The following is a 19,538-nucleotide window of genomic DNA, read 5'->3' as shown; positions in this document are numbered from 1 at the left end:
AAGAGTGACGTAGACCTTGGTGGACACACTATTAGAATCATTACGTCTCCAATCTGCCAATTTTCATTTCCACAGAACTATTATTTTTAAGGCTTGAGAATTGTAGATTAATGTTGAGGCCCAAAGTGGAACAGTTTCTGCTAGGTCTGAGCACTTACAGTTAAAAGGACAGGATGTTCAAATTTCCTTACAGGTCCTTCTTTTGACAGTCTCCACTTGTAATAAAAATTTGAATACCAGCTACAAACATAAAAACATGACCGAATTTTGTTGTATGGCATATTGAACATATACATCATTTGAGGTTGTTCCCCCAATGAGTCTTACAAGCCTTAATTGCAGGTGATCATTCTCCTCATTAGCATCTGTGTAGCTAAATGTGTTCCTAAAACTGCTTTTAGTCGTCACCCATCTTCTGTGTTGCAGCTCCTGCCTCCACGTTGCCTTTGATTCTCATAAGCAAACACTATCCTTTTAGGCTCCTCTGTACTCCCATGGTTCACAGTGTGCAGGGGTGCAAGAGGGACATTGAGCAATCCTGGTCCACAACTGTTAATAGTGAAACAGATGTAGCGGCGCATACATGGATCCAGGTTTTAGAGGAGCACCCCAATTATGTCTGTATTTTACTATCTAACAGGAAAAAAGGGGAAAATGTATTTCCAATAGTGTTCATCCACCCATGCTACATCTAAGTGTGCCCTTTGGCTTGAGGGTGTATTTTGCTGACTTTGGATGAGACTACATTAGTGGAGTGTGGATCACTTGGAGAAGCAGGAAGATAACTAGAGGACCTGTAGGATGAACAGGGAGAAACAGGAGGGTGAAAGGGAGGTCAAACAGAAGAGGAGGACAAGACTCTCCAAAAAGTTCAGTACAACTGAATGGAGGAGCAGGAGGAGGACCAAGATCACTAGCAGGATTAGGAACACAAGGAACTGGATTTCCAAGATAATGACGAGAAAGCAATAGCAGGAGGACCATGGGAAAAACCTGGAGGATCAGGCAGCCAAAAACCACAGTCGACCAGGATGACTGAGACCCCAAGGACATAAGGCCCAGCATGCCCAAGACAAAGAGGAGGATCAGTAAAACCAGGAGAATAAGTAGAATGAAGTAGACCAGAAGGGCCAGAACCAGGAGGCCAAAGAGGAGAAGATGTACAAGTAGCCACTTTATTAAGCGCCATAGAAGCCAGAAACTAGCTGACTCCAAACCCTTTCGGTGATATAACAATGAATTTATGCAAGCAAGAATTGCCCTTGGCAATGCTATCAGGGTTGGGGAAATGGGTACTGTCCGTACTGCAAGATATGAATACATAAAAGCTATCCATAAAGCCAAGTGCCTATGGGATGAGCTTAGATGGCAGGACCTAAAAGAATCTAGTTTGCAAAATAATACCAAATTATTCTGGAATATCATTAAGTGAGGCAGAGGGGGTCAACCTGATCATCCCCTAAGTCATGTCTCTCATGAAGGATGGGTTAATTACTTTAGGCCCCAATATGCGCGTAACCCTTTAGATGATCAAATGGAAGAAGTTAGTTATGTTTTTTATACTGATGAGGCTATTAATGACAAAGAAGTTTTAGCAGCTCTTAGTGCAGTTGCTGGAGGTAGAGCGCCAGGACCCGATGGTGTCCCTGCGGATGTGTTCCTCTACGACAAAATACGATGGGGTAGATACATCTTGTTGATGGCAAATGCAACAGCCCAGGGTGCCCGATCCCGGTTTCCTGGAAAGGGGCCGTGATAATTCCAGTATATACAAAAGGAGATAAAACTCAACCGGGGAATTACAGACCTATCAGCTTGATAGATACGATTCAGAAGGTAGTTGGGAGGTTGATCCTGAACAATATCTTAGACTGGATTGAAGAGAATTGTATATTGTCCCCTTTCCAAGAGGGTTTCCGTAAATACACTAGCACCATTGATCAAGTCATTCATTTTATTCTTTTATAGTGGAAGACTGTGACATTGGGCAAGGGCAGCCTTTACGCTTCCTTTGTTGATCTACGTTCAGCTTTTGACCTTGTCCCCCGTTCCCGGTTATGGGTGACGTTGAGGGAATTAGGACTTTCGGACAACATCCTAACCTTCGTAATGAGGCTACACGTGAGCAATCATGCTAGAATCTGCTGGGGTGGGCAGGGTAGGGTCACCACCAAGTTCTGGTTGAACGAGGGGTACGGCAAGGCTGTGCCATGGCACCAACGTTATTCTCTTTGTATATTAATGGAATAGTGGACCGTTTGTTGCCAGTGAATACAGATGCCCCTTCTCTAGCAGGTGTAAAAATTCCGACTTTAATGTTTGCAGATGACACATTAATTATTTCCAAGACTCCTAATGGCCTCCAGCGAGCTCTATCAATTTTTGAAGATTTTTGTGCTGCTCGAGGCCTGGAAGTGAATGTGTCAAAAATGAAATTAATGGCTTTTAATCCGCATCGAAGTTTTAAGGGGAGGGTTTTTATGAATAAACAAACACTTGAACTGGTCAGGGCTTTTACCTATTTGGGTATACAGTTAAAGAAGAACCTTAAGTGGGACTGCCATATAGATAGCAGCCCTGAAACATCGACAAGTTACGGGAGCTTTAAGTCTGGAGCATAAAAGGTCTCTAACAAAACCAATTAGACCAGTCCTCCAAGTTAATGAATCTAAAGCTGTTAGCTCCGCGCTTTATGGTGCCAAATTATGGGGGTTTGAGAAAGCAGCTCCTTTAACTCTTTCTGAAAATAAGTTCCTCCGTAGCATTACCAATCTCCCACAAAGCACCCCTCTTAAGCCACTTAGATAGGATTTGGGTAGGAAAGCTATTATTGATGTCCCCAAGTTGCGTCCGATTTTATATTGGTGCAGGTTGTGAACGACATCTGAACTCTCATCATAAATCTGATGCCTTCCACAAAATCGGTTGGTTAAGAGGTGTTAGGAATAGCCTTATTGGCCTGGCAATGAGAATGCTATGGGAGAACCCATTAGAGGCTTCTTTTCCCTCTGAAAACATCCTAAAAGAAAAGCATTGGGAGTGGGCTGCTTTTAATGCTTGGAGTAACTCTGACTCATCTTCTATGGTGGGAATCTTCTTAGAAACAAAACTCACACCCAGATTAGAATCCTATTGGGATAATATCACCAGGCCGAGAGATAGGAAGCTTTACTTCCAACTCAGGGCAGGCTCCTTACCTTTAAAGTCACTTATGTCCAGGTGGACTCCCACAAGTGATAACATCTGTCCTGACTGTGGGAGTCATAGCGAAACAGTTGCCCACGTGCTTTTTGCCTGTCCCGCCTATGCACTCCCTAGGCGAGTTTGGCTGGCTCCAGTGTGCAACCTACTTTGCACATTTAGGAGTGCCGAAGCGTAAAGGCTTATGCGCACCAACACTTTACCATTTATCACAATAGCGGTAGCCAAATACCTAGGATGGGCGTGGGCTATAAGGCTGAAACCTAAATCTGGGTAATTCTTTAGTGAGCATTAATTTGAACTTCCCTAGCCTGGCCACTGCATGTGATTGATTATTTTAACTGGGTGTAACTTTTATCTCGTCCATTTGCTCTGAGATCTAAGTTTTATCAAACATTTTTAACTATCCAGCCAAGGCATTTTTAACTGTATCTAAATGTTGTTTGTTTTGTGCTTTTATGAGTATACTTCGAATAAAGCTACTTTGGAATGGAATGGAATGGAGAAGAAGGATGTGCAAGTGGAAAGGGAGGGTCATCAGGAGGACCAGTACCACCAGAACAAGAAGGAAGAAGATGGGCAGGTCAACATGGAGAACCTACACCACTGTGAAGACCCTACACAGAATGAGGAGGAGGAAGATGGCCATGAGGATGAGTAGAAGGGGAGGTGAGGGTCCAGGACAGCCAAGAAGTTTAGAAACTCCAGGACCACCAGAGGATTTGGAAAACTTAAACCAACAGGGGACCAATACCATGTCCAAGAACTAGGAAAACCAAGAGGATCAAGACCAGGAAGAATAGGAAAAGGATTTCTAAGAGGACTAGGAAAATAAGGAGGAAAACCAGGAGGAGGGAGACCAGTAAGAGGAAGAAGACCATGAAGAGAAAGCGGAGGCTAGGAGGTCCAGAACAGCAGCCACCACCATGACCACCATGAAAAACCTGAAGGCCAACACCAGGATTGCTAGGAGTAACAGCACCAGAGGATCCAGAGGACCTTGGAAGAGGATGACCAAGATTAGCTGGACCATGAACATAAGGACAATGAAGATCATGAGGACCAGCAGGACTGGGACCAGAAGAATGAAAAGATTGGAGAACACCAGGGCAAGAGCACCAGAAGAACAACTAGGAGGGACACAGCAATAAGCACCATGGTAAAGATAATCCTTTTAACAGAAGTAGGATCTCAGGAGGATAAGGGCTACTTATGGCCAATGACCAATACCTAGAGACCAGGACCAAGAATATGTAGATGAAGCCTAGTAGGATGATTTTGAGGAAAATATGAGTTGACAGAAGGGAAAGAAGAATAAGAGGATGATCAGGAGGAAGAGACCTAGAAAAAGGAGAACATGAAAATCAATACGAAGATTAGGAGAACTATGAAAAGGAAGACCTTTTAAACCAGGAGCATGAAGAGGAAAACCTATAGGTGGAAGACCAGGAAGAGGAGAATGACCAAGAGGAGTAGAGGGACCAGGGCAACCAGGAAGATCAGGAACACTAGGAATACCAAGTCCACCAAGAGGATACAACTATCAAGGGAATCACAACGGGACACGCATCAGGAGAACTAGGGACAGGAAAAGCAAATGCAGAATGATGATTTGAAAAGGAAAGAGAGATCAACAAAACTGATGGGTACCATTAAGACCAAGACCAGGAGCAGGAAGACCAAGGCCATGAAGGAAGGGACTAAGATGGCCAAGAGGATCTAGACAGTGCCATAAGAAGAAGGAGTAGCAGACAACCAAGAGAACTAGAACCACCAAGAGAACGAGGACAACCATGGCAAGGGCCATCATCAACAGTGGCTAAGAACACAGGGCCTACGATGGCAAGTGAGTCTAGGCTACATGTGTTAGGTCATGCCCCTGTTAAATGCTGAACATGTTCTCTTCTGGTTCCTTGATGGACTAAAATCCAACATCTGACTCCAACAGATAACCTCTACAGAAATCACTACGTGAATCTGAGAGATCTTAAGGCACTGTGAGTCAAGAAAACAGAACAACCAGGAAAGAAAAAATTAGACATAAGCACGGTCATCTGTCAAAATCTACTTGTGGTCATATGTATTTAGAATTAGTACACAAAAGAGCTCATTCGCACACCAACCCACTCTTGCATTCAGACAGAATTTACACTTTGAAGTTTGTAATTCACCACTGACCATCATCATTTGCACAAACTGCCCTTTGGCCTCATCTCAATTTTCTTATCTCCTTGCAGACCCTTGAGTTATGCATCAAGGCAGCTGTTACTAAGAGTTGCAGAGCGCTGAATCGAACTGTGCCAACCGTGCTTGCCGTCTTGCATCACCTGGTAAGTATATACATGAGGACAAACAAAGTATTTCAGTGGGAGGCGACAGATATTTCCTGTGTAACATATTGTAACAAATAAAGTTTCTACCTTAATCCAATTTATAGTAGGAGTGTTTTTAAAGGGCAACATTTGGGAACTCTCTTGCATAAAATATTAAATTATAATCCATAAAAATCCTATATGAACCAATTTGCTTCTAGGATGCAAAGAAAGAAGACAATGGATATAAATCTGTCAGTGTTGAGAGTTCCTCTGCAAGAACCACCCATAAGTCTGCCTCTCGGCAGCTCTGGCTCTGATAATAGGTAACAGAGGAACAGAGTGACAGGGAAAGGCAAGGGATGGGACCCAGGGGGAACACCAAGGATGGAGACCTGAAAGAAAAAAGCTGTACCCAATAACAATGGTTTACAACAGAGACATAATACTAACAAAGCTTATCTCGGAGGTTCAATTGTCCAGTTAGACTTTACCATATAACATATACTGGACTCTTCATGAGTTTCCCAACAACAGTACACCCAATCTTAAATCTATATATTTAATAATAATATGTCTATATCATATACATTTGATTAATGCCATGAATCAAAGGAAAATCAGTATTTTCCCGCTAAGGTTCCTAAAGTCAATATGTGCAGAAACTACCCCACAATTTAGTTCAAATAATCCAAATACACAACATTTCTGGAATATCCTTACAATCCAAACTTGAAGCATTCAAGACTCCAGTCCACAAATAAGAAGGCCCTCTGAAAACAGGTGCACAACTTGACGGCCATAAGCATGAAATTCCAAATAGCAATGCTGGCACGTGGAATCTGGAATGAATGGGAAACAAGCATCTCTGATGAGGACCAAAGTATGAGAACTGAATGCCGGTAAAGAAAAAAAATGAATTGGTAAAGCAGAAACAGCAAGTGGCGGTGAGAACAGAAAAAGGCCCTAATGAAGCCACCGACAGAAACACTCGCTCCCCACTCTGCTGACTAGAGACCTGGGACGTAAAATGGGCAAAAAGTGAAGCAAAAAAGGCCTGCTCTGAAAAGCATGCAACCCACTATGCTGGCCAGACACCGTAGGACGCAAAAGGGGAACAGCTTTACCGTCCCCAGAGATAAACCAAGATGAAGTGTAACAACAGCCTTCGTCTTGATTACGTTGAATAGCCGCCACTAGTGCCAGCTTTGTTAAAAGCATTAAGTACCACTACCTTCGGCAATCTCGACAGACTTCTGAGTCTACAAACTATCCAAAAACCATAGGAAACTAAGGCATCCATCTTAGAGTGGTAACTGAGAATTTGCACTTCCACCAATATCGGGCACCCTGAATATGCTGTATTCCACACAATTAATTTTTCTGTAGCGTGGTATGGATCATGGTCCCACAAGTCCTGACAAACTCCTATGCTGTCATTCCCCCACTGGAAGTTATTTGCTGTCTGGATGTATGGGATTGGCTTTCAGATAGCCTAGCTTCTATTATTATTTATTATGGCTTTGTTATTGGCAGATCTGCACACCCTCAAGTGGGGTTTCCGATGAAACAGAAGAGCCACTCAAGTTGTCCACGGCTATTATCCTGTCACTGGGTGAGTTGGTCATAAATGTATGTATGTATATATTTGTGATAATGCAAGTATATATTGGCCTTTACTAGGGATCAGGTCCTCTGTAACATTAATTTCTGTACACTGCCCTGCACGTAACTTGATCGTCTTAAAAGCTACTATTGCTTCAGTATTTATCTCCCCCCCAGTACATTGGTTGGCGTGCTACTGGAATATGGTGGCCAGTTTACTATATACAGCTATAGTAGTCACATGAGTACCATGTGCTCGTAAGATCATTATTAAATGTTGCAGACCATTGATAACATACCTCCTGGACATGCGTTGAAGAATGGCCTTGATGGGCTGCTCCCCAGCGTTGAGTTCCTTCTTGCATAATTTTATGTTGTGTAATTTTTCAATTATGTCTATTTTTTCTTTTCACTTTACTCTTTCAGCCCATTCTCACTCTAGTGAGGTCCATAAATATTTTGAAAGTAGCTTGATGCAGATAGGTGCAGAGTCCCGTGCCACAACATTACAGCTGCTCTGCAAGCTCCTTTCGGAAACTGGTAAGACTGTCAGTGGGTGGGTGGCAGTGTGTAATTTAGGCAGGGAAAATAGTTAAAGGGATATAATGCTTGTCATAGAATCCGGAGCCCTAAGTTGTATTCCCAACTTACTCCCTTACTTGTCCAACATGGTGCAGCTATAAGCAAAATACTTCAATTTTATATTCTTCAGCTACATTAACTGCCAACTTTTCCTGGTAGAGCACTGCAATTTATGAATAAAGCCTTGCTTACATCAACTTCAATTATGTGAATCATGGTGAAGAAATAAAGGAGTGCCACTGTTTTCTTTTCGGTTAATTGTTCCCATTGTGAGCCATTAATGGGACAGGGACACTGTGAAAACCGATCCTGACATAGACACTGGACAGGAACAAAAAGGGAAATAAAATATGGAGCATGTCGACACAGACACGCTCAGTGGTACATGATGACACAGACATGCACGGCAAAACAGGAAGGCATTGATAGCCCCATGTGGCTCACAGTAAGAGACTCACAAACCAAAACTGAAAGATAAGACCCTCAGGGTGGTAATCACAGTTGATAGTGGAAACTTTACTACTTATGTATTAATCTTGATCTTACTAGACAAAGTCAATATATATGTGTTATGAACATTTGGTGTATGGCTTTATTTAATAGATTCAGAAGGAGCCTTTTATCTGGATGCTGTCCGTCACGTACTTGAGGATGACAATCGCAAGGTACCATCAAGCTATTATACGTGTGTTAAAGCACTTTCATAATTAGCGACTCAATCTAATTAAGTTATGCAGTTTTTGCATAGTGCAGTAGTCCTACTTACATGGACTCAGAGCTGTGGTTTGCACACCACAATCTGTTGACTTTCTCCAAGGCAAGTCTTCAGTGGAGGTGTTGGGTCATGCAACCTCCAGCCATTTCTGTCAGTTCAGTGTGTCTTGTGTTCCATTGTCTCCCTGTCCAAGTGGACATATCCCAGTTTTCCTGCCCTAGTCTGTGTCAATGCATTATTTTCAGTCCCAATCCCAGAGGTTGCTGATCCCTAATTGTTTAATAAGTGTGTGTTAAAAGAAAGTTTGTGTATGCTGTTAACATATTTAGTCTGTATTTCACATTGAGTTGATCTGTAATACCCCTCACTGAGGAGGAGAATGTTGATGATCAAATAAGGGGTTTTGAAGTTCAGAATATTAATATCTCCTCAAATCTTTAACAACCGTGGTGTAGGGTATTTCAAATGTCTCTACCAAGAATAATATTTGGGCTATGTCTCAGCGAAATCTCACCAAACGTGGATCGATAATACAGGATAATATTCAATGTGCACGTTTGAAAAGTCTGATTGTGTTATAAAAGATGTATTTTATGTAGAAATTGGAATATATGTGACTTTCTTGATGCCATGTATGTCCACAATGTGCCTGACTTCAGTGCCATGGAGAAAGCAAGTAACTCCGTATCAGAATCACCATGTTAGCAAGCACAGGACATAGGCACAAAGGAAAATCAACAAAGCTGTTTTCTTTTGATAACAAACAAAAGGCTGTATTGCCATAACTTTGTCTCTAATGGATTCTCTTTGAGAGGTGTATTGGGTTTGTCATTTTTAACCTCAGGGCACGATATAAACCAAGTTATCCTTAGATATTTTTCAGATTAAACCAGGAACATCAGAGACAGGACTCTGCTAGGAATGTTAGAATCACAGAAATCAAGCATGGATGTATCCTTTGGCAGTTGAAGCCATTGTGGCCAGATTGTGCAAATATACCGCGTGCAGAACCATGTTAGGGATGTGAATTTTAACTACTATAGCTGGATACAGGAGACTGTGACTATTTACGGTCTTGAGCCAAAACGACTTCTTGAAAGTGATATGGATCAACCAAACAACAAGGTGTGGGACAATGAACTCTAAGTACTGCAACCCATATGTTATCTGCTGTCCATGTTGTGATGTCTGCTCAATCTTACAGGTGGAGTTAGACAGTGGCCATCATTCTTCCCACAGATGACTTTAGTTTTTTTTTAATTCCCTCAGCAGTGGGATCTACAGCCTATTGAATTCTCATTTGCATTTGTGTAATCAATATCAGGTCCTGAGAGCTTTTTTGTTGGATGTAACCTACCTAGGCATATTTTGCAATGTTTTTTTTAATCTTTTATCAGATCTCAGGCACCTATAGAAGGTGTAGCCCACCTGGAATATTTGAATATTCCCTCAATCACACTTCAGTCAGACACTCTGTAAAAACAGTTTAATTAAATTGACTCTAGTTTCATTCTCAGAGTGTCATAATAGCCCTTTTTGCAACATACTTTAAAAGGTTGTATCCAGGTACTGGCTTTCCACACATAACAATGTATATCTGTCTATTCTGTGGACAAAAGGAAGGAGAGAATACATGTTTTTCTCACACTCCCTTGCTACTTTCTCACTAGAATGTGTGATTTTCTCCTATTCATACACCTAAAGGGTTTCTCACTAACCATGCTTACCTTTTTTCTCAATTACAGGTTATTCTTGCCACTTTAAGTTTAATGTCCAGTTTAACAGCCAAAGGTTTTTATGATGTGAATGGAAGAGCTGTGATGGATTATGTGCTTAAAAAAACCAGCCTCCTTATCAAAGAGCAGGTAAGTGGCAGATGTACATATTTGGGTAGTTGAATGTGTTAGGGAACAGCAACAGTAGTCAGCACACAAGAAATAAGTGGACCTTTTAGCCCCCTTGTGCCCCAATGTAGTTACTTTGCCATATAATATACATCGGCAGTGTCACATATTTGCCCCTGGTGGTGGAATATAGACCTCATGTCCCTCTCATTAGTTCCCATAGTCTCACCTTGACATTCTATGTTCTTCATTTGAGCTTGATGTTCCCTACTTGCACTCCAGTGCGTCTTTCTCCCTCCGTTACTTTTATAGGTGTCCCTTATCCATTTGTCTGCTTACATTTGCACCTGAAATTCAGCAGCTGCCCATCAGTGCCAACACTGTACATGCCTTTTCTTCATGTCTTGTTATTCCAGGGTGCCTATGATGTGAACCAAACCACTCAAGTGAATTTACTTATAGCTTTCACTTCAAGAGTCATTCTTCCAGTACACCCAATCTATGGTTTTTCCATTATTGTGAAAAGTTTAACCTAGTGTACCCTTACTATTGTGGGGTCTGAGTTAGTGATGTCAAATGCAAGTGGAGTCGTTGTCCCGAAGTTTAACTATTGCAGCTGGTTTGATTCAGACTGTGGCACTTCTGGCAATTTTATAACTTTTATCCTGCTCTTATGTTGTGCAAAATCATCCACTGTTGTGAACAACGAGTTTCAGAAAGTGGTCTGATAATATCCTTCAGTTATTCTCTTTCTCCTTCATTGCCCTCCTCTTCCACAGGCCTCATGTATGATTTTGTATTGGGCACTTCTTCTATTTCTTCGCTTTTCTTGGACCATCTCAAGTCCTTTGGGCACTTACAATTTGATCCTATCTCTAGTAGCTGGAGGAAACACCTGTCATCTGACTAGGGGCCAGGAATGGGTGTTGGATAAGTGCTCTTCACTGGTGCTTGTGGGGCTGCAGGTGATATGTGGCAGCATGGGCAATGGCAGGTGGCATGGTGTCTGAAAACTGCAGTATTCTTGGCTTTGTCAGTGTCTCTGGGAGAGTAGGCCACAGTGGTTTATGGTCTCACCAATTCCTCCATAACAGCAGGGGTGCCATGACCTTCTTGATCACTGTGAACCAGGTAGGACTTCCTCATGCTTGGCCAATGCTTCCATGTTACAGAGTAGTTGTACCAAGATGCACAACTCAAGTCCATGCTCAGTAATATGTGTGAGGATTGGGCACCACTGATGACGTCTGGTATCCATCTCCTTGGGGCCTGACCATAATCCAGAGTGTCAGCAGTCCATGCTTAGTCTTACTCTTGGGTTCCCATTAAGCTCAACTAATAGATGAGCCAGACACTGTCCATAGTTTTTTTTACCACAGGCCAGAGGCCTGTCCTTATGTTGCATCGCAGTGTAACAATGGTGCTTGAATACCTAGATCCCATCTTAGTAACCAGATGCACATGTTGACTGGCATGAGTGCAAAGAAATAAGATGCTCAGACACTGTGAGAATGGGACTCGCTCCATACACGTCTCAACAGCAGTGCTCCCATGCAGTACATAGGCCTACCACACAATCCAGCCTATGTGAGACAACTGGCCTTTAGACTTTGCCGGGGCTAACTGGGAAATTTCTTGGGTGATTGGGCAACAAGGCACATGGGCATTCAGCGAATGCACTGATAAGCTGTGTTTTTCACTGATAACACATTATCAAGTGGGCTCCTTTCTGTTACATACCCCGCTTTATCGTTGAAATGCCTAACAGGGCAAACTACCAAATCCTACACAAAGTAGCACAAACATACTTCAAATCAGTATTTCATATCAACACTGCCTCCCAAAAATGCAGTTCCTGGTTTTGTCTTATTGAGTGTAAGAAGTACCATAATGTAGCACATACTTCCCCATCAAGCAGCAAGGGGAGGGCTCATGGGGCATCACAATCTTTGTAGTGAGCAAGAGAGACTACCTTGTGGTGCCAGAGGTGCAATGTATCAGATGTAGTGCCCAGTGCATCAGAACCTTACATATTATAAGTGAGTCTACCGGAATTTTGACTGTATATGAATGCTATACACTTCTCCGCCAAATGACCATATACGTTTATTCTCTGTAGAGCGGAGCATGGGTGCATAGCCTCATTTATACATTTTTATTTACATGTTTGTGGCTAGTGGTTTTAATTTCACATTTGAATTCAAGCCAAGAGGTTCTCGCTGTGCTTACAACCTTGATTTGAAAATTGTGATGTTTTCACTCTCAAATCTCTTGAACCTCCATGAGGAGAGAAAACACAGTGAAAATGATGTGAAAATATATGTTACTTTAATTCTCTTGCTTTTCCACATTTTCACAGGGCACTAGTCACATGGATCCTGATTCTGGTGTTGAAGAAGAGACCATCCACATCCAAATCTCTCAGCTCCTCAAGAAAATTGCATTACGCTATAAAAATACTGACGAGGTAAGTGAGAAGGATGTGAAATAAGGTGGGTCAATAAACCAGAAGTGTACAAAATATAAATTGCAGAATGTCCAAAGACTCCTCAATTCCCAGGTTATCTTCATTATCCTCTATCCTCTAACTCACATAATAGCATGTTTTAGTAAAGCTCTCTCTGCTGCATGTTTGTATGTGGGAAATATGCACATAGTAATCTGAACCATGAATTCATGTTTAAAATGCATTCCTTTTCCACCCAAGTCGTTACCATGATTTGCCTTCGGGAAAGCACTGGAATTTGGAATAGTATTTACTATTCCAACTCCAGTCTGAGCAACTGTAGGGAAAGAGTTGGACTTAAAGTACAACATTAGTCCAACAACGCTTTCCTTCTGGGAAGTGGTTGTATTGGCTTGCTTGATAAAGGAATGCATTGAAAAGATACATTAGGGCACGTACAGCAATTACGAGTCTTGCAGGGCAATGTGTTGGGATCTTAAATACCTTAAAAACATCTTGTCTTCCTGCCAGAAGCTGCCAGAAAGACAGTGGTCAAGTCTTTAATCATGTTGAGACTGTATTACTGCATTGTTCTGTATCTCGGAGTGTCACAGACATGATGAAGAAGACGACAGTGGGTGCAGAATATGGCAGCTTGGCTGCTATTTCATCTGCCTAGACACTCACCATCAGCCCCAGCTCTACCAATGGTGCTCTGGCTTCCGTTAAGGCATTGGGTATATTTCAAAGCCATGTGCTATTGTCGCAAGATTCTCAATCATAAAGGCCCAAAATATCTTCACCTCTGATCACACCTTATCTTCCTAAAAGAAATCTGAGATCAGCTGATGCCTCTCTTGCATCTATCCCCAGAATCAAAAGTGCTCACATTGGAGGCCATTTCTTCAACTACTGGCAGGCAAGATGTGGAACTCCCTACCACTTTGGCTTAGGCAAGAAAAATCTGAAATACGATATCGCAAGAATTTAAAAACATGTTTTTTCACGCTAACTTAGATTAGGGGAATTCATATTCTTACTCTGTATAATAGGACTGATACCCCAGTGCTGGGACACGCATCTGACGCAGCTATGTGCTTTATAAATCTCAATATTATTATCATTATTAGTGGTTTGGACCAAGTTGTTAAGACACAGCGTGATTTGAGACGCGATGTAAAGTCTGTTTCCTCTGCTGCAGGGATAGAGGTCTGCTGTCCCATGCAGTCCTCATTCCCAGCATTTCCAGCATTCATAGAAGATTGTCGAATCCTACCTCATTTTTTTTAATGAGGCAGGAGGTTTTCCAAATTATTCTAAATAGCCACTTTGAAACGAGATTGAATGGCACATCAGTCACATTGCAAAACATAGCTACTCAATCTGCATCTCCTATTTGCTACTTGCCCGATTATAAATCAAGAACCAATATTTCATATCAACAGGGTCGTTCATTCCCAGCCATAGCTTTACACACTCTGGCACATTTATAAAGATAGTTCTCTTTTGTGATTGTTATGAGGATAACAGCAGATAATGAGATAATTTACAAAGCAGCTCACTCACAGGGTTTTTGGAGAATAAATGTTGCACTCATTCTCTGCAAATAATTGCTCGGCTATAGAATCACGGATTGTAGCATTGAACAGGGTTGGTGCTACATCAGTGTAATACCAGCAATCTGTCTTGGACCCCATCAGCAAGGAATGGTATCAGGAAGGGAATAATTCAAATATAGCCCCATCGCCAGAAGACCCACCAGAAACCCTCCCACCGGCCAGGACTGTTTATCTGTGGGAATGCAGCCTTATTAAATGCTAATGATACTAATAACACATTCGCTGTTCTTTCTTGCAGGGATTTTGGAAAGAGATTTTGAGCTACATGCTGGAAGATGACTATACTTCATCTGTGCCAGCACTGTGCCAGATGCTACTTGTTGTAGATAAGAAAGCAAGCATCAACTTTCATGAATGTGGTGAGTCTTAAGCATCCTACTCATTGACACAGTGGGATCTACCATTGAAGGTGGTTAATGCTTCCTCCTCCACTCCCCAGATCCCCTCTTACTTTGTCATGATCAGGCATGAGTTTAAGAACCAGTCCATTAGCTCAGGATGTGATGGTTGAGTTACTATAGAACGTGGGTGTCAATATTTCAAATAACATTTATTGCTCTCCTTTTAGAGATATATGTGTCTGTGCTGATGTTGCTGCTCGCTGTGAGCCTTATTCATAAGGAATTAACTAATTGCTGTGCCTCAAGCCATTTGGCTGTGCCACGCTGCGTTAATTCCGAAGCACTGGGATGCTTCATATCTGCAAGGATATAATGGATCCCTTTGCTCTCCCAGTGCTGGTGCCTAATTAGCTGCCATGCACCTATGAAGGTACCCTTGTACCATGGTGCAAGGGTGGCTGCATCACAGGGATGGTTGTTTTTGTGAAGTAAGGCATATCTTTATTTTTATGCAGTTAGGCATACCTTTGTGCACAAAAACAATCACAATAGGTAATTTCCTCTTCCTAAATGTGCTGCAGTATGCAGTATGCGTAGAAAGAGGTAAACAACGAGGCGAAATAAAAATATTTGTTCTTGTTGCACCTCCCTATACCTCCCCCTGGGGAGGTGTAGCATTCTGACACATTTCCAGGTGTACTATTTCTTGTAAATCTGGAAATGCGGCAGAAGCCTTGGGTGTTGCGCAGGAAATCTCACAGCAAAACCCATGGCACAACTGTTCCACACAAACTGTTGAGTGTAAAGGGGCCATATTTACAAGGGCAATAAAAGCCACGCAGGGTGGCTTTACCTGTCCTTGTAAATATGGAGCAGCAGGTTGCACTGCTGGTGTGTCTCAAAAAGTGATGCACAGGTGGCACAAGGGGCTTGTAAATAGTCCCTATATACTTTTTGTAGTTTGCCAGACATAAAGTGGCTTTCCTGTTTGTTTCAGCTCTTAGTCTGGTTAATGCAATGTACTAACTGTCCCAGGTTTCCACACACCATGAGGCTACTCAGGGCTCTAATGCTCCTCTTCAATCCTTGGAGTATTCTTGCTCTGCATGATGTTACTTCAGTCTAGTATGTTGATCATGCCCTGCTGGGCATGGTACCTATTTATGTGTTGTTACTTTTGCCGACCGCAACAGGGATGTATTTTATTTCTCCATGGAGTTACTTTTAGTTATGATATTTGTCTCTGCAATGTTTCTGGTTCAACATTTTGGACTTCAACTCCATACTAAAATGCTAGTTATTGGCCCTCACTTGTAAGCAGGGATGCATGCTCAATGATGGTAAGTGAAAATAAATATTTTGACTGACTCCAAGGTTACGAAGGAGATTCGCATCTGGTGGTGAATACCTGTAATTGCTGTAATTCCAGGGAACCAATTAGCTCTCCCCACTCAACTTTCCAGTGGATGTGTTGATAAAGTGCAAGTGACCTGGTCAGATGGTATCATAGTCTATTTATTTGGCACTCATGTTAGGAGTCCTGAGCAGAATCAAACAGGCAAAATATGTGCTCGTTCTTGCTTGCCCCAGGTCGTTAACCTTATTAGAAAATAGATATGCAAGAACATGTTCTGGAGTCCTCTTTTCTTCTGGGGTATCTGCTGTCAGAAAATGGCTCCCATTTTTCCATGGTCCTTCAGGATGTAAAGCACGTCCACGGCTCATGACGCATCCTCTCTTATCCCACTGGAGTCTTCTATCCCTCAATGAAAGCTGTAGCAGGAATCTGTGCATGGCAGCTTAGGTAGCTCCTCCTCCAGCTTTCATTCCTTGACAGCAACCACTAAGGGAGCGAGGAAGAGAATTGCAGCATAGGCTGTCAAGGTACTGTACACCCCTGGGCACTCCTTAGTGGTAATGGTGCCTTTGCCAGTATTTGCAGGAATTTCAAAGAATCCTCATGACCGCTAGAGGCTCATTGAAATGCCACCCATCATCTTGTTTACAGGTACTACTGGGTGTCTTAAGTGTGTGTGTCAGCCATATGTCTTCCTTTGGCAAGTATTGCTCAGTAATTTATGGATTGAGTATGACATGTCTTCGTTCTTTTGTACCTAAACAGCTAAAGAAATTCCAATACACAGACTCTTCATAAGATTGCTGGTGAGTATCACATTCTACCCCCATCATATTCCACCAGATCCCTCCTCCCAAGTTGTTTGCTGCCATTTCTATGCAACCTACTAATAGAGATCTTAAATTCAACTCAGCTTTTATCCTTTTGAATTTGATGGTTTTATTTCCAGTAAATTGGTTATCAGTACCACATGCTACTTACATTGTACAGAAACAGCCAAAATGTGGTTGGTACTAAGTACTGCATAGAGAACAAGGTAGCATTTCCAGAAGTTTCAAAGGCTAGAGAATAGGAACTCATGAAAGAATCACTTTCTGAATTCTTTGTTGTGGGTTTTCAGGTAATTTCTTCATATCCTCGCTGGGATGTCGAAAGGGGAACTTCAGTCTTGGCTCTTCTCAAGCACCTGATTCCTGCAAATTACCCATTTCTAGCAAAACTCCTCAGAAGGAAGATCCCCCCGCTGATAACATATTTAGAAGGTGAGACTCCAAAGCATGAACCAGTGAGCACACAATTTAACAAGTATTAATGGCATTTCAAACAACCATTGACCAATGACAAAGCCATTAAGTCTGGTGTTGGCTGCTAGCTTTTAGACCTTGTCCACTCATGTTTTTTTCACGATTTTTATAAACTTGTATTGTGGGAGGTGATGCCAGGTACATACCAAGGTAAAAAATACTGTTTTGGTCTCAAAAGGTCACATTCTTATTGTTGTCCCTGGAACTAAATGAAAATAATTTGTGTGTGGATGTGCTCCTTGTGAAAAAGCAGAACGCCATTGTTCACAGTAAAGTTAGCCAAAGTCAGAATTGGCCCATGATGTATGCTGTGGAGGACAGAAGAGAATGTGAATGATAGGACACGTTAGACCTGCAGATGAGGAGGTCTGGCTGAAGGCTTGTATAAGTAAGCAAAAAAAGAAATAGTCACAGTCTTTCTTTGTAGCTGGCCGATGCCGTACTCCAAACCGAATGAGGCAATAACAGAAACGGAGTCAGGTATCTTCTTGCAAGTTCTGGGTTACTTCCGCGTATAACAGAAAGGCAGTTGACACATTGGTTTGCCGAAAAAATCAGTTTAATGCAAAGCTTCTGCCATGAAGCGCTTCATCTGTCAGACTCAGCCTTGATCACATAAGAATGCGGCATCTTGATTCAGTTTTTTAAAGTACATATGTGCCAAAAAATTCCATAAACATAGAAAAAAATATTTCTTCAGTATATCCAAGGTCAACATTATTTTAGAGCACTACCTGTTTTGGCACCTTTTCTTTTATTTCAATTGTGACTTATTGTAACAACTCAGTAGCACCAACTCTTCTAATGACTAAACTTGAAACAAATATCCCTGTTGGCCTCAATATAGAAGAGATTTTGCACACACATTTATAAACACCAAACGCTCTCTCTGCGTTTGTATTAGAAGTAGGTATTAGTCAGGGTATATGGTAGGTTAGATTAGTCTACACGGGCATAACATTGTTTGTGTGATGACTAAGGATGAACAGGGTATTTCACAGCAATTAATATGAAAGGAAATGTTAGAACTCTGGTTCAACCATATGTTGCAGTTAAAAGTAATGTTTAAAATGTTGCATAATTGAATCCTACTATGTGAGAAGTTCACATGGAGGAACATTTAGAAAAGTTGGTGATATTATGTTGTTAATAAATTGATTGATACATATTTCTATAAGGTTAGACACCCTTGTTTTCTGAAAAACAAGATTTGTATTTCAGCCTGTGTAGCAGATATCATGCGGAAGTGTTTTATTGTGTTTTTAAGGTAGAATTAATTGCAAATTATAATGTCACTTATGTGAATTAGTCGGGTAGTTCCTACAAATCTATAAAGGATCTCTACGTTTTAGACAACATAAACTAAGGGATTGGTGTCCAGACTGATTCCAGACACCCCCAAAGGATATGTTAGTATGTAGACCAGCTAGCTCACAGTGCCACTAAAAGCCCCACAACCTTACCAAGGAGAGAATAGTTTCTGGCAACTATCGAACATGAGAACCCTGACCCTCAGGGATCATGGAAACAGTACAATACTTTTTTCTTGGTCACTTGTGCTCACTTTATCTCAGAGAGATACACAGACTAAATGGTGGGGGCGTTTTCAATAAGTATTTATTGAACCAGAGTCATTCTAGCATAAAATACATGTGCTGCAACAACCACGAGACAGAAACAGATATAGACGATTACAAGCACCAATAGAGTAAATAAAAAGTAGAAATCTACCATGGTGCTAAAATAGTGAATATATGCAGACACATAAATACATGAAGTTAATAGTGCGTACTCCTACGATGCATACCTTAACTAGATGTACCTAAGTGTACCTAGCATGTATGTTGGTGCATAGCCAAGAACCTCCTAGGAAAGAGCAAACCCCAATACCTGATGTGAGAAAGCAAAGGACCCCATCTTGGTCTTGAGTGGACAACCCACAAGTAATGTCAGACGACTGCTAACTGGAGTGTCTGCATGCAGGGACTTCAGCGTCTCGTGTCAGCATGTCAGCATAGAATCTTTTTCCCCTCCGGCTTGCCCAGCAAAGATGTTCTACTTATATACTTATATACTTATATACCTGAAAGGTACCATCAGGGGTTCTACCTAGATGTGCCATGGTACTGTGGGCATGTCAGCCAAGGATGACGATAGTGGTGACTCTTATACAGAGTTATTATGCACAAGATTGTAATCCTGCTGTGATACT

General features: G+C 41.7%; 1 protein-coding gene across 1 annotated transcript in view; it reads left to right on the top strand.

Moving 5' to 3' along the window:
- Positions 1–8,050: 8,050 nt before the first annotated feature.
- Positions 8,051–19,538, top strand: part of LOC144798070 (maestro heat-like repeat-containing protein family member 2A) — a 103,672-nt gene continuing 92,184 nt past the window's right edge. The window contains exons 1-7 of the mRNA XM_078668844.1: positions 8,051–8,081; positions 8,304–8,365; positions 10,161–10,280; positions 12,619–12,726; positions 14,563–14,683; positions 16,788–16,828; positions 17,143–17,284. Of these exons, the coding sequence (XP_078524970.1) occupies positions 8,051–8,081; positions 8,304–8,365; positions 10,161–10,280; positions 12,619–12,726; positions 14,563–14,683; positions 16,788–16,828; positions 17,143–17,284 (625 nt within the window). The remainder of the gene's footprint in view (positions 8,082–8,303; positions 8,366–10,160; positions 10,281–12,618; positions 12,727–14,562; positions 14,684–16,787; positions 16,829–17,142; positions 17,285–19,538) is intronic.

The sequence above is a fragment of the Lissotriton helveticus genome, chromosome 12 (assembly GCF_964261635.1).
Source record: "Lissotriton helveticus chromosome 12, aLisHel1.1, whole genome shotgun sequence".
NCBI classification, from domain to species: domain Eukaryota; kingdom Metazoa; phylum Chordata; class Amphibia; order Caudata; family Salamandridae; genus Lissotriton; species Lissotriton helveticus.
The sequence above is the reverse complement of the archived record's forward strand: the minus strand, read 5'-3'. Positions and strand labels throughout refer to the sequence as shown.